Source organism: Bos indicus, chromosome 22 (assembly GCF_029378745.1).
Source record: "Bos indicus isolate NIAB-ARS_2022 breed Sahiwal x Tharparkar chromosome 22, NIAB-ARS_B.indTharparkar_mat_pri_1.0, whole genome shotgun sequence".
Classification (NCBI taxonomy): domain Eukaryota; kingdom Metazoa; phylum Chordata; class Mammalia; order Artiodactyla; family Bovidae; genus Bos; species Bos indicus.
The window spans coordinates 35,806,223-35,827,289 of NC_091781.1; the positions used below are offsets into that span (position 1 = coordinate 35,806,223).

At 38.4% G+C, this 21,067-nt stretch overlaps 1 protein-coding gene across 18 annotated transcripts in view; it reads left to right on the top strand.

Annotated features, from left to right (window-relative positions):
* MAGI1 (membrane associated guanylate kinase, WW and PDZ domain containing 1) overlaps nt 1-21,067 on the top strand; it is a 640,650-nt gene that overhangs the window by 526,249 nt on the left and 93,334 nt on the right. For 9 of the 18 annotated variants that reach the window (XM_019984506.2, XM_019984508.2, XM_019984495.2 and 6 more), the window contains exons 5-7: nt 4,900-5,101; nt 13,943-14,025; nt 17,937-17,975. In XM_019984506.2, coding sequence (XP_019840065.1) covers nt 4,900-5,101; nt 13,943-14,025; nt 17,937-17,975 — 324 coding nt within the window. The remainder of the gene's footprint in view (nt 1-4,899; nt 5,102-13,942; nt 14,026-17,936; nt 17,976-21,067) is intronic. The other 9 variants (XM_019984507.2, XM_019984512.2, XM_019984496.2 and 6 more) reach the window with 2 other exon arrangements.

Here is a 21,067-nt window from a genome sequence, read left to right on the forward strand (position 1 = left end):
ATGCCCAAATTATAGATTTAAAGGAGGCCCTAGAGAGAGAATACTGTATGTGCTTCACGAAGATAGATGTAAGCTTAAATTGTTGGGCAAAACACACAGTTATTTACATAATAAATTAAAACTTTTTTTTAAAAGATTTTGTTCACTAATGAAAAACTTGGAAAATATATAACAAACCACTACAACTAAAAAGTAGTTGATGCATCCATCAACCGTATCTAAGTGACACCAAAAGTGTTATTTAATTGTCTTCCAAAGCTTGTTTCCTCAACGGCTTCCCTATTGTTCAACATTAGGCTGCCGATGCTTCTTTTCATTAGTGATTAATGATAAAATACTGCTTTGGAATGTCAAGAGATAACGATATTACCAAAAGAGCTAATGTTTCCCAGTGCTCTGTGGCAGGCATTTTGGTAAGCTCTCATGCATATTACTGGGGAGTCCTAACCACTTGTCCAGTATTACTCAGCCAGTGAGGGTCAAAGCTGTCATTTCAACCCAAAAACCTTGACTCCAGAATCTATATGGCTTTGTGTTTTAAGTTAAGTTTGTTAGCCCTTTGCAGCATCAAAGGTTTTGACTGGTTATGTACACAGTGAGTGTACACATAAATCTAAATGCATGTGTAATTTAAAATAAGCTCCAGAATGTGTGTTTGACATGAGCTTATGTTCTCAAAGTCATCTTCAAAATCTCCCGAGTGTGTGTGTGTGTGTGTGATGTAAATACTGGGAAGTGTCTGCAAATGAAAATGTTTTCTGTGTTTGTTTATGGTTTATGAGTCTTTTTCACATGTATATTATAAACCTTTTGGAAATTTTGAGAAATAAGCAGTCTAACTATTATCTTCCCCATTTTGTAGACAGAAACCCTGAGAAATAGTGTTATCAATCCCACTGGGCAGTTGGAGCATGTAGCTTCTTATTTACTTGCCAGTCTCAGTATTCCAGTAATCCATTCTACCTGTCCTCTTTGGATACATTGGCAATCTTTAGTAATAATTTAGTAATCTAATCGTTAGAGCATGATAGCAGTGCTCTTAAATGTTTGTAAATTAAATGAAAGAGTTTTTGAAGTCAGAGCATGTGTCAGGGTCAAAGCTGTGATAAGGAGTATGAATTTTTAAAATCTGCCCCACTCTCTCATTTTTGAACTTCTCATTTTCTTTCAGAGAATGAGAATGTTTAAGGTTCTATTGAAAAAAGAAACAGAAAACTAAACATATCAAGCTGTATGTGTTTAATATCTATCTTTTTTTTTTCCCCAAAAAAATTAACTAGATGGAAGGAATCCTTGGGTAACACATGTCAAATTGTCATGATGTACATTTTAAATATCTTACAGTTTTGTCAGTTATACCTCAAAGCTGAGAAATTAATATCTGTAACTTTTCGTATGTCAGTTATATGTAAATAAAGTGGTTTTAAAACAGGAAGACACTGAGACCCTATAAAATAAATAATTGGATAATTTAAAATAAGGATTCATTGCTAGAGGAATTTCTTTTTTCTCTAGGAAGTTACAATTTACATATATGTATTTCCAGTGAGCTAATATTCCCTTCATGTAGTCGAGATTTTGGAATGCTGGCAGGACTTTCTTCCTCTCCCTCCTCTCTCTTCTTCTCAGCATAAATTGTATACATTAGGTATTAAATCACATTATTTCTCTTTTCATCTGTAGTGAGCTACCTATGGCTACCATCCTTTTCCTGATACACCTAGTTTCTATTAAAATGGGTTAATTAAGATTTTTCAGTCAAATTATTCAGTGTCTACTATTGTCCCAGCATTTCTCTGACTCTTAAATGTCATATTAAGAGATAACCACTGACTTTGGCCCTGGGTATTTCTGGTAGCCAGTCCTGGTCCTGAGCTCTCTGGAGCACTCTGAGCGCCAGGTGCTTTGGCAGCTGCTTTGCGTGTATTGAAAACGTTCCATTCTTATAGTGCATGTGTTATGCCCATTTTACAGATGAGAAAACAGATGCCCAGAAAGGTAAAGTCTCTTTCAAAGATACACAGCTAGAAACAGGCACACTGTGATTTGATCTGTGGTTTGATGTCTAATCCATCCTTTTCTGCCTATTTGTTATGAATCTGCAGCCTATGGGCCAGCTCTGGCCAGGAAGAAAAGATTAATAATAACGACTTTAATGAGAAAGATGAGGTTTATTGTATATTAAAAACTGTTCTGAGTGCTTTACATAAACTAATCCTCCCTACAATCTTATAAGGTAGGTACTGTTACTATTCTGACTGTAAAGATAAGGAAACTCAAGCACGTAAAGGTTGAGTAAACCCAGTAAACATAAAGCCAAGATTCAGACTCAAGTAGACTGGCCTCACAGTCAGTGCTTATAGTCACTACCTTTCTTTTTTTTTTTGCTTGAGCCAGACACACTGCTTTATTTTGTTAAGGAATTATGATTGGTAGATTGGTAATTTTTGCATCGAAATATAAATTTCCACCTTCTCGTAAAGAGTCAGAGATCTGGAAACCCTGAGTCCACTTTTTTCAGGATGTTAATTGCCTGGCACAGAGTTCTCTACTTCCTTCTGATAGGATGTAGTGTTCTGGATATCCATTATTTGTACCATGTGGCTGCACCGTACTCTGGCACATTGCCAGCTGACTAAACCTATCTGAGAAACTAAAGATTCCAGTGAATTTTTCTTTCTTTTTTTTTTTTTTTTTAGTACTTTTTGTATCTCAGTCTTCAAAATGTAATGCTTGTACTTGAATCTCAATCACCTGGGTGCTCTCAAAGTATGTATTTTGAACCTAATTCCAAATCTATTCTCTGAAGTAGGGAGCCATGCCTGAAGGAGGGAATGGCATCCCACTGCAGTATTCTTGCCTGAAGAATCCCATAAACAGATGAGCCTAGAGGGCTACAGTCCATGTGGTCACAAAGAGTCAGACATGACTGAGGAGACTTAGCACACATGCATGCTTTTAATTCTTGCCAACTTTTGAATTTTTGTTATTCATTACCAATTTCAAGGGCTTTTCTGGTGGCTCAGCTGTGAAGTGTCTGCCTACAGTGCAGGAGACAGAGGAGACACAGGTTCAGTACCTGGTTAGGGAAGATCCCCTGGAGTAGGGCATGGCAACCCACTCCAGTATCCTTGCATGGAGAATCTCATGGACAGAAGAGCCTGGTGGGCTACAGTCCTAGGGTTGCAAAGAGTCGATCACGACTGAAGCAACTGAACACATACGCTCACACCAGTTTCAAACTGTTTCTCCCATGGTGGCCTAATTTCCTCTTTTTTTCTTCTAACTTAAAATTTTACTAATCGCCACTCATGGGTGCAAATTGTAAAAGCAGTTCAGATTGGTTTAAGCAGGAGAGGGAGTTGAGGGGATCAAGCAATCGGAGAAGCCAGGAGTACATGTAATCAGAGAGGCTTCATCAGGGGTTTTGGGTGACTTTCTCATATTTCATCTTTTCTCCATGAGGGTTTAGTTCTCAGATAAGCCTTGCCAAGGTTCATCAAGATGGCCATCAGCACCATCAGCATTCTCATCTCACAACATGAGACTCTACCAGCTTATTAATTTTAGCATCAAGAGGCTACCTCTTGCCTGATAGTTCAGCAAGCACTTGTATGCTGAACCATCAGTAGTTTGCTAGGGATCATGTGCCTGATCCAACCGTAAAGGCAAGAGTGAAATGGGTGTGACTTGAGCCTCCTGCGTGAGCTTGGAGTGGGCATGGGTCAGTGTCCACCCGGACCACACAAACCTCCGATGAAGGAGAAGATTTCCAAATGCAGATCCGAGTGGTTGGTGCCAGAGGAAGAGGTTATAGATGCAGGGCATTGAAAGACCCCAGGCTTCCTTCTCCGAGGCAGTGGGTATTTGGTGGAGGTAGTTGTTTAATAGGCTTGACGCATCCTCCATCCAGCTTTTGGATTGCCTTTATTCTCATGTGTGTCATTGGGAGCTACTCATCAGAGAAAGATTTGAAAGCAACCTTTTATTATTCCTCAGCTGGCTTTGAGTAAATCAGAAATGTCTGTAGGAGAACTATTGTGGGAGACAGAAAATGACTACATCCCCCGATTAATGTTTTAAAGTCCCATAGAGATTGACATTTAATATCATCAGCCTCTATAAAAATTCAACCAGAATGTCAACAATGCCGTTTGTGGAAACTCTGATGACATCCCCTCTGGATATTTCTAGTTAACAAGAAGGCAAAGAGATTCAGAAACTTAGAGCCTTCAAGACCCAAGTCAAATCAGTCCACCCACAGGATACTTTTTGGGGGTAACTGTCTTGGTTTTCACAGGAACATTCTACTCACTTTTCCAAAAGAGGCTAGACTGACTCATTGGTGGAGCTGTCTCTATATTCTAAACCTTTGTAGACTTGTTAGTTTGATTTGTCATTCTTTGATATTCACCACCATCTACCAAAAATATTTTAGATAAATTTTTACAAATGGATGATAATGTCACTATCTCTGTGTTTTCAGCATGGACTTTTTCCTTGCCCCAGAAGTCCTTTTGAGTCATGAAGCCAAATGATACCTAAGTAATGAGAGTTCAGCTCAGTCTGTGACTTGATGGCCTTCTTAAAGTTAGAGGGACTTGAGGGTTTGAGTCATGAATATGTTTCTTCTTTGACATTTCCGGGATTGTGAGTAATGCATTATTTGAGCGTATTTTCTCCTTTTCTTCTTTTTCAGTAAAATAAATTTGGTTCATCATGTCAGTGTTTTCTATTAAAAGAACTTTCATCTAAGTAAGACAGAATATAGTTGATGTCCTGCAGTTAGGAAAGGATTTTAAGAACATAAGTGTGCACAATAATGATCACCCTGGTTTGGAGTATGATTGATGAATTTTTTTGTTTTCCTCTCTCTTTCTCTCTCTGGTGAATAAATAGCCGATTCTGGTGACCAAGAAGAGCACAGTCTCCAAGAAGCAGCACACCCACCTGTGAATAGTAGCATCATCGCTGCTCCCATCACGGACCCTTCTCAGAAGTTCCCTCAATACCTACCTCTTTCTGCAGAGGATAATTTAGGTCCTCTACCTGAAAACTGGGAGATGGCCTATACCGAAAATGGAGAAGTCTATTTTATAGAGTAAAGTACCATTATTTCTACTTGAATCTCTCCCTTTTTCCCCCCTATTTCCTTTCTCTTTCTCTAGCAGCTACAGATGTAAATTAACTCTAAAAGGATTGATCACATGCTGTTGGTCTTCTCTCCTACAATTTAACAAGCCTTGTACAAAAAAAGCAATTAGCATAACATCCTAACCATTGCATCTGAAGAGCTGGAGGAAGCATAAGAATAATTATTTCCCTAAAGAGTCAAACAACTAAATTATGGTGCATATATAAATTATGATATTATATATTAATATGAAGAATATATCTAGCTCCTTAGAAGAGGTAAATCCTTTGCTTTTTTTTTTTTTCTTAATTGGGTTACAGTTTCCTTTGAGTGTTAAAGAGTTCTTCACATATTTTTGATTCAGTTTCTTAATTACATTTGTGATTTGCAAACATTTTGTCCAAATTTGATTTTTCATTCTTAACTGCATCTTTTAAAGAGCCAGAAGTTCTTAATTTTTATGAACTCTAATCACTTTCTTTTTTCCTTTGTGAATTGTGCTTTTATTGTGGAACCTAAGAAATCGTTACCTGACTTGAAGTCAAAATTCAGTCATTTTCTGCTATATTTGTTTTAGAAGTTTTACAGCTTACATTTTACATTTTGGTATATGATATATTTTTAGTTAATTTTTTTACATGGTGCAAGGCAAATGGGTTAAAGTTTGAGAATATAAAGATGTGAAAAGTCTTTTAAAATTAAAAACTTAAATATTATATAGTTAAACATTAGCAACCAATACTGGAAAGGAACAAAAAAATTTATAAAATTGAAACCTTTCTAGAAAATCTGAGCTAATATAATTTCTTAACCATGACAGTCAATTTTTAAAATTTTTTGTCCCTCCTTTTGAGATTTCCTGTTAACATTCACCATAGTATTATGAACCTGTAAAAAATAAAAATAAAAAGACCAATTAAACTTTGAAACAATTCAAAACGTAGGTAAATCTGTTCTACTCAGATGGATTAATGTTACAGGTCTGCTGTTCATGGAACAATAACAACAGAGGACATTTCTGAACAACATGAAGTATCTTATTTTGTAAAATACATGGGTATATACACTTATGTACTGTGCTGTGTGTATATTTGTTTTCTGTGAAAATGTAGATACAATTCTATGTGAAGAAAATTCCAGAAATATCTATTAACACTTGAGTTTAAGTAAGGAATTTAAGGAATTTATTTTCTTAACTACATTATACATTTCTGTGGGGTTTGAATACATATTCCCACTTAGAAAGATATTCCAGCATACATTCTGTAATCAGAAAAATCAGCAAGGATAAGAAAGTACAATTTTCTTAAAGATTTGGGAATAAGGGAGAAGGCTTGGGTCTCAAAACATCCTTTCTCAGAACTAACCTAGGAAATCAGAGATGAGTGAGCTATTGCTCCTGGGTTATTTTCCAGCCTGAAGGAGATGCCAGTCCACATTTGTGTCTTCATGTTAATAACAAATGCTTGTTGAAGACATGGGTGGACAGTGAAGTCTTTGCCTTGGATTTAGGAAAGTACAGTGGTTAAGAACTCCCCAAAGTTCATTATCTGTGTGACCTTGAGTTTGCCTCTCCGCATCTCAGTTTTCCCTATCTGTAGAAGGACATGAGTGTTATTGATCACGCCTACCCTGTCAGATTTTCGTGAGAGTTAGATGAGAGAAGGGATATAAAACTTGGGCTTGTGCCAATTAGTGAGTATTATTGTTACTGTTACCATGTTTATCTTCATCATGTGGTTATTACAGAGAAACATAAATGTTATGAAAACGGATGTCAGCTATAAGCTTAGAATTTTGTACTTAGCTTTTGTGAGAAGTTGTCCTTTAAATTATGTCTGTTAGTAAGGAAGAATTGTATGGAGCAAAGGAAAATAACAACAGAGGAATTCCTAATACAGTAATATGTGAAACTCAAACTTTTGGAAAAGAATGTGTTAATAGTTTTGCTCAAGACTGACTTGATAAATTTGAAAAAAAAATTGGTTATTTTGAGGGTTAGTGAGGACTGTGGTTAGTAAAAATAGTTAATGAAGATCCAAGACTTTGAGTTCTTTAGAGGAGAGTATGCTGATTTGCTTACTTTTTATAACCTAGTTTAGCTTTTAATCAGTGCTAGAGTTGGAGTGTGAAGAAAGCTGAGTGCTGAAGAATTGATGCTTTTGAATTGTGGTGTTGGAGAAGACTCTTGAGAGTCCCTTGGACTGCAAGGAGATCCAACCAGTCCATTCTAAAGGAGATCAGCCCTGGGAGTTCTTTGGAAGGAATGATGCTAAAGCTGAAACTCCTGTACTTTGGCCACCTCATGCGAATTGACTCATTGGAAAAGACCCTGACGCTGGGAGGGATTGGGGGCAGGGGGAGAAGGGGACGACAGAGGATGAGATGGCTGGATGGCATCACCAACTCGATGGACATGAGCTTGAGTGAAATCCAGGAGATGGTGATGGACAGGGAGGCCTGGCGTGCTGCGATTCATGGGGTCGCAAAGAACCAGACACGACTGAGCAACTGAACTGAACTGAGGCCAATCTTTTGTCTGTTGTTTAATAGAAAATTTATGCAAAAGTATAGCTTATGATGACAACTCTGTGATTTGGTCTGCAGCAGCCCAATTCCATACACATTAAATTATTAGATGCACACATTTGGGCTTCCCTCATGGCTCAGTGTTACAGACTCCACCTGCCAATGAAGGATATGTAGGTTCAACCCCTAGGTTGGGAAAATCCCCTGTAAATGGAAATAGCGACCCACTCCAGTATTCTTGCCTGGGAAATTCCATGGACAGAGGAGCCTGGCAGGCTACAATCCATGGGGTCACTAAAGAGTCAGATACAACTGAGCAACTAAACAACAGCAGTGTATCCTGTTTGATGAGTTTTCCAGTGTCCCGCGTCCTGAAAACTTCATCTTAGACTGTCTTACATCGAATAGCAAGTTAAATTTCTATAGACTCAGATCTACCTTGTTTTACTTATACACATGTAAGTCTATGTTAGCTCTACAGTTTTATGGGAAATCGAAGAAATACTGGAACATTAAAAATTAAGCATAAACTTGCAGACCCTGGATATTGTATAGGAAATGAACATAAGAGGACTTGAAAAGGAAATAAAAATAATGCAGATTGGCTAGGGAACTTGGGATCACAGAAATGACAAGTCATAAATTCCCTGAATTTTCTTTTTACCTCATATATCCCAGATTTAGAGCTGTAGAAGCCAGTAATCCAGAAACACCAACAAACGGACACCAAAAAACAAAACCCTCATGAAAGGAAATAAAAGGTATATAGACTGGTTGTCTAACTGGAAAATCACCAGAAATATATAAGAAGTTCTAGAATAAATGAGTTCAGCAAGATAGAAGCTAATCATACAAATATCCATGGTATATCTATATACTAACAATGAACAAGCAGATAACAAAATTCAAAATAAAATATAATTTACATTTACTTTAAAAAATCAATTAGGTATAAATATAATGAAATATGTACAGTATTTGTATTCTGTAAACTACAAAATGCTGATGAAAGAAATAAATGAAAGTTTAAGTAAATTGAGAGACCTACTCTATTCATGGATTGAAAGACTCAGAATTGGTATAGTAAAGATGTCAGTTATCCCCAAATGTGTGTACAGGTTTAATATAAATCCTGTCAAAAATCTCAGTGAGGCATTTTGTTAGTATTGACAAGTTTATTCTAAAATTTATTATCGAAAGGAAAAGGAACTAGACTAGTTAAAACAGTTTTGAAAAGGAGAATAAAGTCATAGTAATCGGTCTACCCAATATCAGGCTTATTATAAATCTACTGTCATAAAGGTTGAATGCTACTGATGAAGAAAAAGACCCATAGATCAAAGGAACGCACAAACAGACCCACAAATGTGTCCAACTTTCAGTAGAGAATGCAAAAGCAGTTCAATGCACGGAAGGTAACCTTTTCAATAAAATGGTACTCTAAGCAGCTCTACAGCCAAAGGCAAATAAATTAACCTGAAACTAGACCTCTTGCCTTATTTAAAAAAAAAAAAAAAACAAACTCAAATCATCATAAAGTATAAAATGTAAAGTAATAGAATTTTTAAGGGGAAGAAAAATAGAAATTCTTTGAGACCTAGTAATAGGTAAAGGGTTCTCAGATGTGACATCAAAAGCATAATCCTAAAAGGAATAATTGGTCAACACAGCTTTATCAAAATGAAAAAATTTCACTTTGCAAAGACTGGTCAGTAAATGAAAGGACAATCTATACACAGGGAAAACATATTTATAAAGCTTGTATCTCAAAATGGACTGGTATCTAGAATATGTAAAAGTGAAGTCACTCAGTTGTGTCTGACTCTTTGTAACCCCATGGATTGTAGCCTACTAGGCTTCTCTGTCCATGGGATTTTCCAGGCAAGAGTACTCAAGTGGGTCGGCATTTCCTTCTCCAGGGGATCTTCCTGACCCAGGGATCGAACTCAGGTCTCCCACATTGTAGGCAGACGCTTTTACCATCTGAACCACTCTCAAAACTCAACAGTAAAAAGAAAAAAAAATCCAATTAGAGAATGAACTAAAAAACACTAAATGATGGTAAAGATGCAGAGAAGCTGTATCACTAACACATTGCTGGTGGGTATGTAAAATTCTGTGGTATTCCAAAAAGCAGTTTGGCACTTTTTTAAACTAAACATTTCAATTAGCATAGAACCCAGCCATTGCACATTTGTCCAGAGAAGAGAATACTTTGTTGTGGTTGTTTAATCACCAAGTTGTGTTGGACTCTTTTGCAACCCCATGAACTGTAGCCTGCCAGGCTCCTCTGTCCGTGGGATTTTCCAGGCACGAATACTGGAGTGGGTTGGCATTTCCTTCTCCAGGGGATTTTTCCAACCTAAAAATCATACTTGTGTCTCCTGCATTGACAGGCAGATTCTTTACCTCTGAGCCATCTAGGAAGCCCAAGTGAACACTTACATTCACATAAAAGCTTGTGCATAGATGTTTATAGTAGTCCGTTCAGTCACTCCGTTATGTCCGACTCTTTGCAACCCCGTGAACTGCATGTAACACACCAGGCTTCCCTGTCCATCACCACCTCCTAGTGCTTGCTCAAACTTGTGTCCATCGAGTCAGTGATGCCATCCAACCGTCTTATCCTCTGTCGTCCCTTCTCCTCCTGCCTTCAGTCTTACCCAGCAACAGGGTCTTTTCCAGTGAGTCAGTTCTTCACATCAGGTGGCCAAAGTATTGGAGCTTCAGTATTAGTCCTTCCAATGAATACTCAGGATTGATTTCCTTTAGAATTGACTGGTTTGATCTCTTTGCAATTCAAGGGACTCTTAAGAGTCTTCTCCAACACCACAGTTCAAAAGCATCAATTCTTGGGTGCTCAGCTTTCTTTATGGTCCAACTCACACATCCATACATGATTACTGGAAAAACAATAGCTTTGACTAGATGAACCTTTGTTGGTAAAGCAATGTCTCTGCTTTTTAATATGCTGTTTAGGTTAGTCATAGCTTTTCTTTCAAAGAGCAAGTGTCTTTTAATTTCATGGCTGCAGTCACTCTCTTCTGTGATTTTGGAGCCCAAGAAAATAAAGTCTCTCACTGTTTCCATTGTTTCTGCATCTATTTGCCATGAAGTGATGGGACCGGATGCCATGATCTTTGTTTTTTGGCTTGTTGAGTTTTAAGCCAGCTTTTTCACTCTCCTATTTCACCTTCATCAAGAGGCTCTTTAGTTCCTCATTGCTTTCTGCCATAAGGGTGGCGTCATTTGCATGTCTGAGGTTATTGATATTTCTCGCAGCAATCTTGATTCCAGCTTGTGCTTCATCCAGCCCGGCATTTCACATAATGTTCTCTGCATATAAGTTAAATAAGCAGGGTGACACTATATATCCTTGACTTACTCCTTTCCCAATTTGAAACCAGTCCATTGTTCCATGTCCAGTTCTAATTGTTGCTTCTTGACCTGTATACAGATTTTACAGGAGGCAGGTTAGGTGGTCTGGTATTCCCATCTCTTTAAGAATTTTCCGCAGTTTGTTGTGATCCACACAGTCAAAGGCTTTAGCATAGTCAGTGAAGCAGAAGTAGATGTTTTTTCTGGAATTCTCTTGCTTTTTCTATGATCCAGTGGATGTCTTTCCCTTCTCCAGGGGATCTTCCCAACCAGGGGTCGAACCCAGGTCCCCCACATTGCAGGTGGATTCTTTATCAGCTGAGCCACCAGGAAAGCCTGTTTATAATAGGTTTTCTTCTAAATAACCCAAAGCTAGAAGCCACTCAGGTGTCCTTCAGTGGTTAAACTGTAGTACATTCATGCCATGAAACACTGCTGACAATAAAAACAGTTACTGATGTATGCAACAATCTTGAGGAGAGTTATGCTGAATGAAAAATGCAAATCCCCAAAGATTCTATACCCTATGATTTCATTTATATAACAATTTTGATATGACAAAAGTACGGAAATGGAGAACAGATTAGAGGTCGCCATGGAGAAGAAAATGGCAACCCACTCCAGTGTTCTTGCCTGGAGAATCCCAGGAACGGAGGAGCCTGGTTGGCTGCCTTCTGTGGGGTCGCACAGAATCGGACACGACTGAAGTGACTTAGCAGCAGCAGGGATTAACAGTGGGTTTTTTGTAGGTAAGGGTTGGAAGGGAACCGAGTGTGGCTATCAAAGGGCGACATGAGGGATCCTGTGATGATGGAAGCCTTCCATATATTGACTGGCTGTTAGTATCCCAGTTGTGACTTTGTACTATAGTTCTGCAAGATGTTACCTTTGGTGGTATCTTGGTAAGGTGAATGTAGGCTCTCTCTTTGTTCATTCTTACAACTGCATGTGAATCTACAATTATCTTGAGATACTAGTGTTTTTTTAAAATATCACACCTAATATTCCCTCCCGTCATTCTCCATTTTTGCTCTCTTATTTGTAAGATTAGCACAGACCATGGTTTCTAGTGTGGGACTCCTTGGATTTGATTCCGTGTGTCAGCAGGATGTCCTTTGCAGGTTTCTTCACATCTCTGTCCTCAGTTTTCTCATGTGTAAAATAGGGAGTCATCATTTTAATACTAATGATACTCCTCTCACAGGGCTAAGGATTAAGTAAATTGTAATTTATATGTAAATGACAAAGCAGGTTAAGATAGTTTTAATTGGGCTTTTGGTTATTCTAGAGGTCCTGCTTCATGATAAAGATAATGGTTCCCCAGCTCCCTCTCTCTTCCCCTTCAGCTTTCTTTGCTTATTGGACCCCGTCTCCCAAGAGCTCTGTCTCTGCCCAGACTTTCCTGCAGGCATCTCAGCCAGGCCCTGGGTTATACCCTGTTCTCTGAGCCAGTTATTTCTCTTCCTTCATCTCCAGGTCCAAACTGTTCTGAGCACTAGTCTTGTATATTCTCCACATACCCTTCCCAAATATACCCTCCAGTTTCTTCTCCACTCCCCACCTTCCACCCCCCACCTACACTGGTGCTTAAAACCTTCAGAAAGTTCTCCTTGTTCTGAGGATAAAACCCCCAAATTCTTAACATGCCTGCAAAAGTATGCATGATTGGCAAAATTAGGACAGATTAGATTCGGATAGTTCTACATAGACAAGTAAGTATTGTTGGTTGAGATACTTGTAACTGTATTACCTTTCATTTGTTTTATTTTATTTGAACACATTTTAGACAATGTTTGTAGGCTTTTGCATATTCTGTTTTTCACTTAAGCCTTAAGTTTTTCCCATCAATTAATAAGATTTGAATTAGAATTAAAAACTGTGACAGTTTTTTCAACATTACTCCTTGGAAGGAAAGTTATGTCCAACCTAGATAGCATATTGAAAAGCAGAGACATTACTTTGTCAACAAAGGTCCGTCTAGTCAAGGCTATGGTTTTTCCTGTGGTCATATATGGATGTGAGAGTTAGACTGTGAAGAAGGCTGAGCGCCGAAGAACTGATGCTTTTGAGCTGTGGTGCTGGAGAAGACTCTTGAGAACCCCTTGGACTGCAAGGAGATCCAACCAGTCCATTCTGAAGGAGATCAGCCCTGGGATTTCTTTGGAAGGAATGATGCTAAAGCTGAAAGTCCAGTACTTTGGCCACCTCATGCGAAGAGTTGACTCATTGGAAATGACTCTGATGCTGGGAGGGATTGGGGGCAGGAGGAGAAGGGGACGACAGAGGATGAGGTGGCTGGATGGCATCACTGACTCGATGGACATGAGTCTGAGTGAACTCCGGGAGTTGGTGATGGACAGGGAGGCCTAGCATGCTGCGATTCATGGGGTCGCAAAGAGTCGGACACGACTGAGCAACTGAACTGAACTAAGCTGAACTGAAACTTAAGACTTCACTACCTACACTTGCGGAAAAAAAATTTTTTTTCTTTGTTTCATTTTTGGTTTGCAGCTTGAACTGTTGGACTTGTAGCTCTTTGATCCTCTTGTTTAGTTTGCATAGAATGGACTGGTTGCTCAAGCAGAATTTTGTCCCAAATCTACTTCAGGTCAATCAGCCCAGTCATTTGCCTATCATCTGTCTCTTGATCGAAGGAAAACGGTGTCTATTGAAACACTTCTCTGGTTGGGCTCGACCCTCCTGAAGGAAGTAGGGTTTCATGTCCAGCCTCTCCAAGCTTCTTATTCCAGGGCTCTCTTTTGCCCTCAGTTGACTGTTGACAGTATCTTTGCTTTAGTGAAGAGTAAATATTCAAGACTGTTTAAATCTTTTGTCATTGAGTTTTTACATTCCACCCCCCACCCCACCCTTTCAAACGTATTTCTTGTTTCTGAATTTCAGCCACAACACAAAAACAACATCTTGGTTAGACCCTCGGTGCCTGAACAAGCAGCAGAAGCCTCTGGAGGAGTGTGAAGATGATGGTAAGGGGCTAAGAAAGTCTGGGTTTAAGTGGGGTTGTTCACACATGCAAATTTTATTTTATTTTTTATCCTTTTCCTGTACTGTATGGCATGTGGGATCTTAGTTCACCAACCAGATTGAACCTGTGCCCCTTGCAGTGGAAGTGCAGAGTTGTAGCAAGGTCAGCCAGGTTTCTAACAAAGAGTTTTTGAAAGGTAATCCAGTTTCTAGTAAGTGCATTATGGTTTTCAAAAGCAGGAGAGAAATCTCTACAATTGTTTTAGAAGAACAGTTTGTTTAAACATAAAGACGTACTCAGCTCTCTCTTAGAGACAGAGCTGCAGCACAGCCAGGAAGGATTCAGATGTGGATGCAACCGAAGCCCTTCAGGAACTTGGAGAAAACTCTAGAAAGTCTCTACAAATTTAGAACCCAAAAATGCTTTGGTCACTTACCTACTGAACTGTAATCATATATTGTGACAGTATTAGAGAAAAAAATATTAGAAACTTTTCTTGAAGTGTTCATGCTTCATAATTTGAGTGTTTCTCCAGGTTTAGCATTAAGAAAGCAGATCTTATTATGTTTGGGAATCTCTGTGTGGCTTAGAGTGTATCTTAAATACGAGAAAGTACATTCTTCCACAAAAGAGGCTGAGGTGTTACCCTTAGCCCCACTCTTCCTGTTAATTTAAAGAAAAAAGGTTCAGCTGTCAATAAAGTCTAATTCAAGGCTTTGGAATTTCTAGTTACTTTCGCAAAAGTGAAGAAGAAATTAAGGTTGAACAAGTGTGTTCCCTTTTGATTTGTCCTGTTTTACCAAAATTGCTCTTTGACACGGACAAATTAAAAGGGAAATGGAGTGATTTACTACTCATTATTCATTCCTGGCATTTGAATTAGTAGTATAATTATTGAATATACATTTTACTGTAAGTTAGTGAAACTTTATTATTCTATGGGGCAGAATTATTGCCTGTATAAACTTTATATTTGTTTGAAAATATAAGCCAGTAAAGTATGATTATGATCCTGTGAAAGCTTTAAACTACAGGATATATGTGGATTGTAAGATTGCATGAAATGAACATAGAATTGTGTGTTCATGTTTATCTGAGTAACTTCAAGTGGAAATACAAATCCTTCTGACTGAGGAGGCATAACTGAGAGACCCGTTTTATTCTGATTGCTTAGTCGTAAAGAAGAAAAGAAATAGGCATGGGCAAATGCATTATTTTGCATGCTTAAGGATAATGGGCTATCATGATCGTTCACACATTCTCTTAAACATGTGATACAGAAGTGACCAGTTTTCAAAGATAAGAACATAAAATACATCCAACCATAAAACTTCTTGGAACAGAATGTAATCTTCATTTGATGCCTGAGATTTTGAAACTGTTTTAGGCCCTCTTATTACCATCAGATCTTCAGTTTCACTATCCATTATAATTATACTGGGAATGTATGAACATGCCTGTTAGTATAATTTGATAGATAATAGAAGACTCCAATAGCTTTTACTGAGAAAAATGATACAATTTTGATACAATTACTGAATTTTCTTTTTAGCCATTCTAATAATTTTTAATTCTTAGAGTTCATGTCACTGGTGTGAACATTATTCCCTTTGGAGCAAGTATGTATTCATATCCAGTGCAGTTCACTTAGTGATGGTCGCTTCACCGTTAGAATTCATATGTTCTTTTTCTGGTAGAAACTATATGTATGTCCGTGTGCCTGTAAAACCGCAAATGGTTTTAGTATATACAGGCAGATTCTACCACAGTGGCAAGTATCCATTCCCACATCTGCCTTTTCTCCTGCCAATTACCACAAAACCGGCTTGTGTTGTTTATATCAGGTCACAAGAATCACATTGTTCTTTTGCAGTACTGTTGCTGTGTTTCTTTCTGCTCTCTAGAGGTCATATGCATGTTGAATGTAACAGTATAACATTATATAAAAAACATTCTGTTATCTTTTTCCTGTCTCAAAAAAGCATAAACTAATTTGGGATTTTGATATTCAGTGTATAACCCTTGTTGTGATTTCTGTGTTTTACTAGTTCCATTCGATTTCTCCCTTGCTTGTGAGCTCCGGGCCAGTATTGTAATATTTAATAATGCTTTTTGTCCTAAAGAGAGTTTACATTCATTTTGATTAAAACCCAACTAATGATTCCCATCAACCCAAATGTGGTCTTCTAAAAGTATTCCCTGTCAGTACTACCAGCTGAGTTCACCTTGCCTCCCTGGCGTCTCTGGAATTCATTCTCCATTTTCCTCACCCTGTATACCATCCTAGTCAAGGTCATGCCGATCTTCGACCCACACTCTTGCCCACTCTCCTTCTTGCACTGTATTCAGAGCAGTCTGTTAAAATGTGTTTGCTTTATCACCACTGCCTCAAGCCCTGTTTAATGCTGTAGCTCTCCAGTCTGTTCAGTGAATGCCAGGTTCAAAGCTTGTCTTTCCAAGTTCTCTGTGGTTCAGCCTCTAAGCTTGTCTGACTCTAGTTCCATCGCACATTCTGTCCATCACCCCCAGTCCTTACTGAGTTCCCGCTCTGTGATAGTTAGATGTGCAGTTCTCCCTTCTTAGAATGCTCTTACATTCCACGAATAATTGTTGAATGCTTTTTGTATGTCACGTGCATTCTGGGAATGTCAGTTGTATCGTTGAACACAATAAACGAGAAGCCCCACTCTAGCCGAGCTTGAATTCTAGCCATTTTTCACTCTAAGTCTTTTCCTTAAATTTTACATAACGTTCAGATGACGGCTCAGGGACTTGCACATAGTAAATCTCGTTAAAGAATTTTTAAGGGAATGAATGAGTGCCCCAAAAGATATTTTAAATAATATCCTAATGAGGATTTTCATGAAAGATTTTATGTAACTAAGATTCCCTTCTTAGGGAACAGTGCCAGCGACCACCTTATTACCTTATTGTTGGCAGTTGGTGACTAAAGTCAATAATCGATTCATTTGTTTGTTTGTTTATTCATCCATTTGAGAAATATTTGGTGCCTGTTATATATCCAGGGCTCCAGTGGGCACTGAGCGCTGCAGTAGTGAAAGCTGCCTTGATCCCATGCTTGTTTAGCTCATGGTGGAGGGGACAACCATAACTGTGTATGAAGTGACTTGTTGTATGGTATCCTATGTTCTCTTTGCAGTTATCACAAAATGTTTTACTGACAGCAAGAGATGGTCAGGAGTGAAAAGGATCTTGACTTGTTTTGCTTATTGAAATTACAGAGAACATTTTCATTCTAATATTTCTGAGCTGCTTGACTTAGAAATCTTACACAAAGTAAACTCTGCTTCCCAATCGTCCTTTCAGGGCAGCCTTCAAGCCTCACCCCCCGATGTATATCATCCTGACATAGTTCATTTTTCTAACTGCTTTTGAAAGATAAAAGTATAGCTTATCTTAGAATCTTTGTTCTCAGTTTGACCTCACCTTCCGTTTTTCAGGCAGTAGTATTACTTATAGGTTAAGTAATTTTTTAATTGTGAGTATAATTGCCTCGCAGATTAGAGGATCATAGAAGGATTAAAAGGACTAATATTGAAAGGTCTAGCAGCTTTGTTTGCTCGAAATAAGGTCTGTAATAAGTGACTTCCCACGTAAGAACACCAAAAACCGCAAAGGTGTTTGTCATCTTTTACAACCAATCAAACCTTATTTTGACTTGCAAGGAAATGAGCCATGTAATTATGTTGCCAGTATCAGCTCTTCCCGTTTTGTGATTTACACTGAGGTCTCGAGTTGAGTAGCCAAGCCAATGAAATAGCCACAATGCAGGTAAGGACAAAATAAAGTGATGTGTTTGCTGTTTTTCTTGAAGGGAGTTTCTTTCCTTGGTGCTGGTGTCTGAATTTTTCTTTCTCTCTTTTCTGTCTCATTCCTGCTATTCCTTTGGAGAAGAAGGGATCCATACGGAGGAGCTGGACAGTGAACTAGGTAAACCCTCCCAGCCTGCATGACTTGCTCTGGTGCTTTGGTTTCCAGTGACTTGCTTAATCCCTCTGTTTCTTTAGTTTGAACTTCTTCAATTACGATTTTCATTCCGGCTTAGCCACGAAAGGTCAGTCGTATACAACTCATGTGTCTGACTGCAGACATCATACAGAGTTGTAATAAATTGTGTCTACAAAGAAAATGTCTGAGGGAATTGGGGCTAGAATGAGAGTTAGCAGATCAGTACTCTCGTAAATTAAGGATTAAGAAAAAACCGAGGGATAGATGCTTGCCATGTCCCCTGAACTCTCCTATAGTCTATCTCAGTCTCAATTATTTATTTGGTATGAGTGGTTTTCTCCGTGGGGAATATAGAAAAGCAAAACAAACAAAAATCTACCAGACGAATTAAAAGATCGTAGGGAGAGTAACAGCAGTACAACAGTTGCACTGATAAACTGAATGGTTGCTAAGTCCTAGTGTAATATTGTTAGTCACAGGCTACTTGTTGAGTTTGTAACTGTAGTGAATGGCTTGAAAACCAGATGCTGGTTTCTGTGTTACTGTCCTTCGAATGTGTATGTCAGTAGAAATCAAGTCTGACTGCTCGGAGTTCTTGCAGTTTGGGAATAATTTACATTAGTTGATCATCCCAAACTCTTATCTTTGCTGTTGGAACATATTGAATTATGTTCCCTGGTAAGTTAAACGTTTAATGTTCATCTTTGAACGGTATAAAACTTAGTTTGCTTTCCATCTGATGCATGTATGAAACGATAGATGGGAAAGCACAAGTTTTGGCTAAATTGCACTTGAAAGCCTTGGCTGATGGAAAATTGACAATAATATATTTTTAAAACAAGATTATTTAACATCAGTATGAATAGAACTGTCCTGAGATTATTCAATCAGGCTAGCATTTTTAAGTTTGCCTTAAAAACCGATAATATAAATATTTAATACAGATTATTGGGTTTTGTTCAGTTTGATGTTTTATTATCTAAATAAAGATGATTTATCATGGTTGGCTCAGGATATAATAGAATTTTGCTCTATCTTTGTTAATGTTTGGAACGTATCCTGTTGTTTTTGGTGGATATGTCAACAGTGGTCAATAACTGTTGAAAGATATATTTTTAAAGACATACAGTAAGTTGTCATTGTGGTAGGAATGATTTGAGATTCAGCCTGTGTAATAGAACAATTTGAAACTCATTTCGTAAGTTAAAAAATATATTAATCTAGTGATATTAATTATTGTTGAAAAAGACAGAACTAGGTTTTCCAGATGAAAAATGAGCGCCTCAGTCCTTCGTGGAACCAGTTTAAACTACTCTGTGTGTGTGCTCAGTCGTGTCTGACTCTCTGCAACTCCATGGACTGTAGCCCCTGGCTGCCTGACTGATGTGTGTGAGCGCCCACCACCATGTGTAGCTGGCTGGTGAGATAATTCCACTGTGCACAGGGGTGCAGCCTATTTGCTTCTTGGAAGCTTGAATGTTGACATTTTTAGGGAAAAATCAATTGTCCTCTTTTTTGGTATACCTGTAACATTGTGGAAACATTCCTGTGCTGTTAAAGACTGCAAAGTAAGTGTTACTGGCTGCATAGTATCCCTTTTCATGTTCAGAGCCACAGTTCTGGGAGATGGTTTGGTAAAGCAGAAGCTGTCTCAGGGGTCAAGGCACATTGCCTGGCTTCATTTCTGGGCTCTCCCACCTACTGACTCTGTCACCTTGGGGAAGTCATTCACCTTCTCTTAGCTTCCTATTCCTAACCTGTAAAGACGAGCTCCTATGGGGCTTAAGAGAAAACTTAATGATATTGTATCTTACTATGTATTTGTCCCTGTGATCACATATTGTTTTTGCCAATTTTCTGATTTATTAACCAGTTCTTCCCTGTTGGACATTTTTCTTCTTCCTTGTGATACTTTTTGTGTCTAATATGGGACAGGAGAGCAACATGTATACTACAGAGTTGGCCCAAATGTGTCCTTGTGGGTAGAGATAGGACTCCCTGGTTTTTGTCTGTATGTGTCCTCTGTATAACACACACACACTTTTTCCTTGCATTCACTTCAGGTTCTTTTGACAAGCTCACTGCCCATTTTCTTAATAAGAGGATCCTAATTTCAGACAATAGCAACTGTCAAGGTTTTCATTGGAAAATATGATTCTAGATGTGACAAGGACACCCTCTCTATAATCTGCGTCTGAGAAGTAGGGGTTGTGGGCTTGAGTATTGGACCCAGATCATTTGCTTACAGAGTTGTCATTTCTGAGCTCTGTTGTTTGTGCTGAATCGGTAGCTCCATTATGCACTTTGGGTTTGTAGAATTTATCACATCTTCTGTAGTAAACTCCCCAGAATCAAAAAGCACTTGGACAGGCTTCTTTTTGAATTACAGAGTATTCATGTGCTGCAGCCAATTAGGAGGCAGAGACAGAGAAGTGAGGTCCCCTCTCAGCCAACACTGAATCACAGTTTAGAAATTTATCTCTGTTTGTGAACATGACTTTTAATCTGTGTGTTGACAAAACTCTGGGAACATTAGTCTGCTCCATATTCGCTTCCATGGTGATGATTAGTACAGCGTGAATTTTTTAGTGGTAGGAACAGCAAGCTAACAGGCCACGTGGATCTGTCCTGCTCCTTTTGGCCTTTCTTACAATTGCCATTAGCTAAGCTTAGGTGCCAGGTGCTATGTAAAAGGTTTTCAAACCTTATTTAATCTACATTTGACCTTCGAGGTAAATCTAGGGGAAAGGTGTGGTTTCAAGATGTTAGTAAGTAGCTGAACATGAGGCAGATAGAAAAGAGAATGGCTAAGGTTCATACCTTAGATCTGGACAACCCCAAAAGGATCTTCGCCACCTTCAGTCTCAGTGATATCTTGTCCAGACTGGTCTGAGGTCTGACAGTTGTTAGACACGAGGGCGTGGCTCTCTTAAGTAACTTTAGAGTAAGAAAAAAATTTTAATGTCATCATTTTTTAGGCTTCAGTATTTTCTCCCATTTTCAACTTTTTAGACCCAAATGGCACACTGCAAGACAAGCATCCTGTTTTAAATCGATGACCAATTTCTATTTTA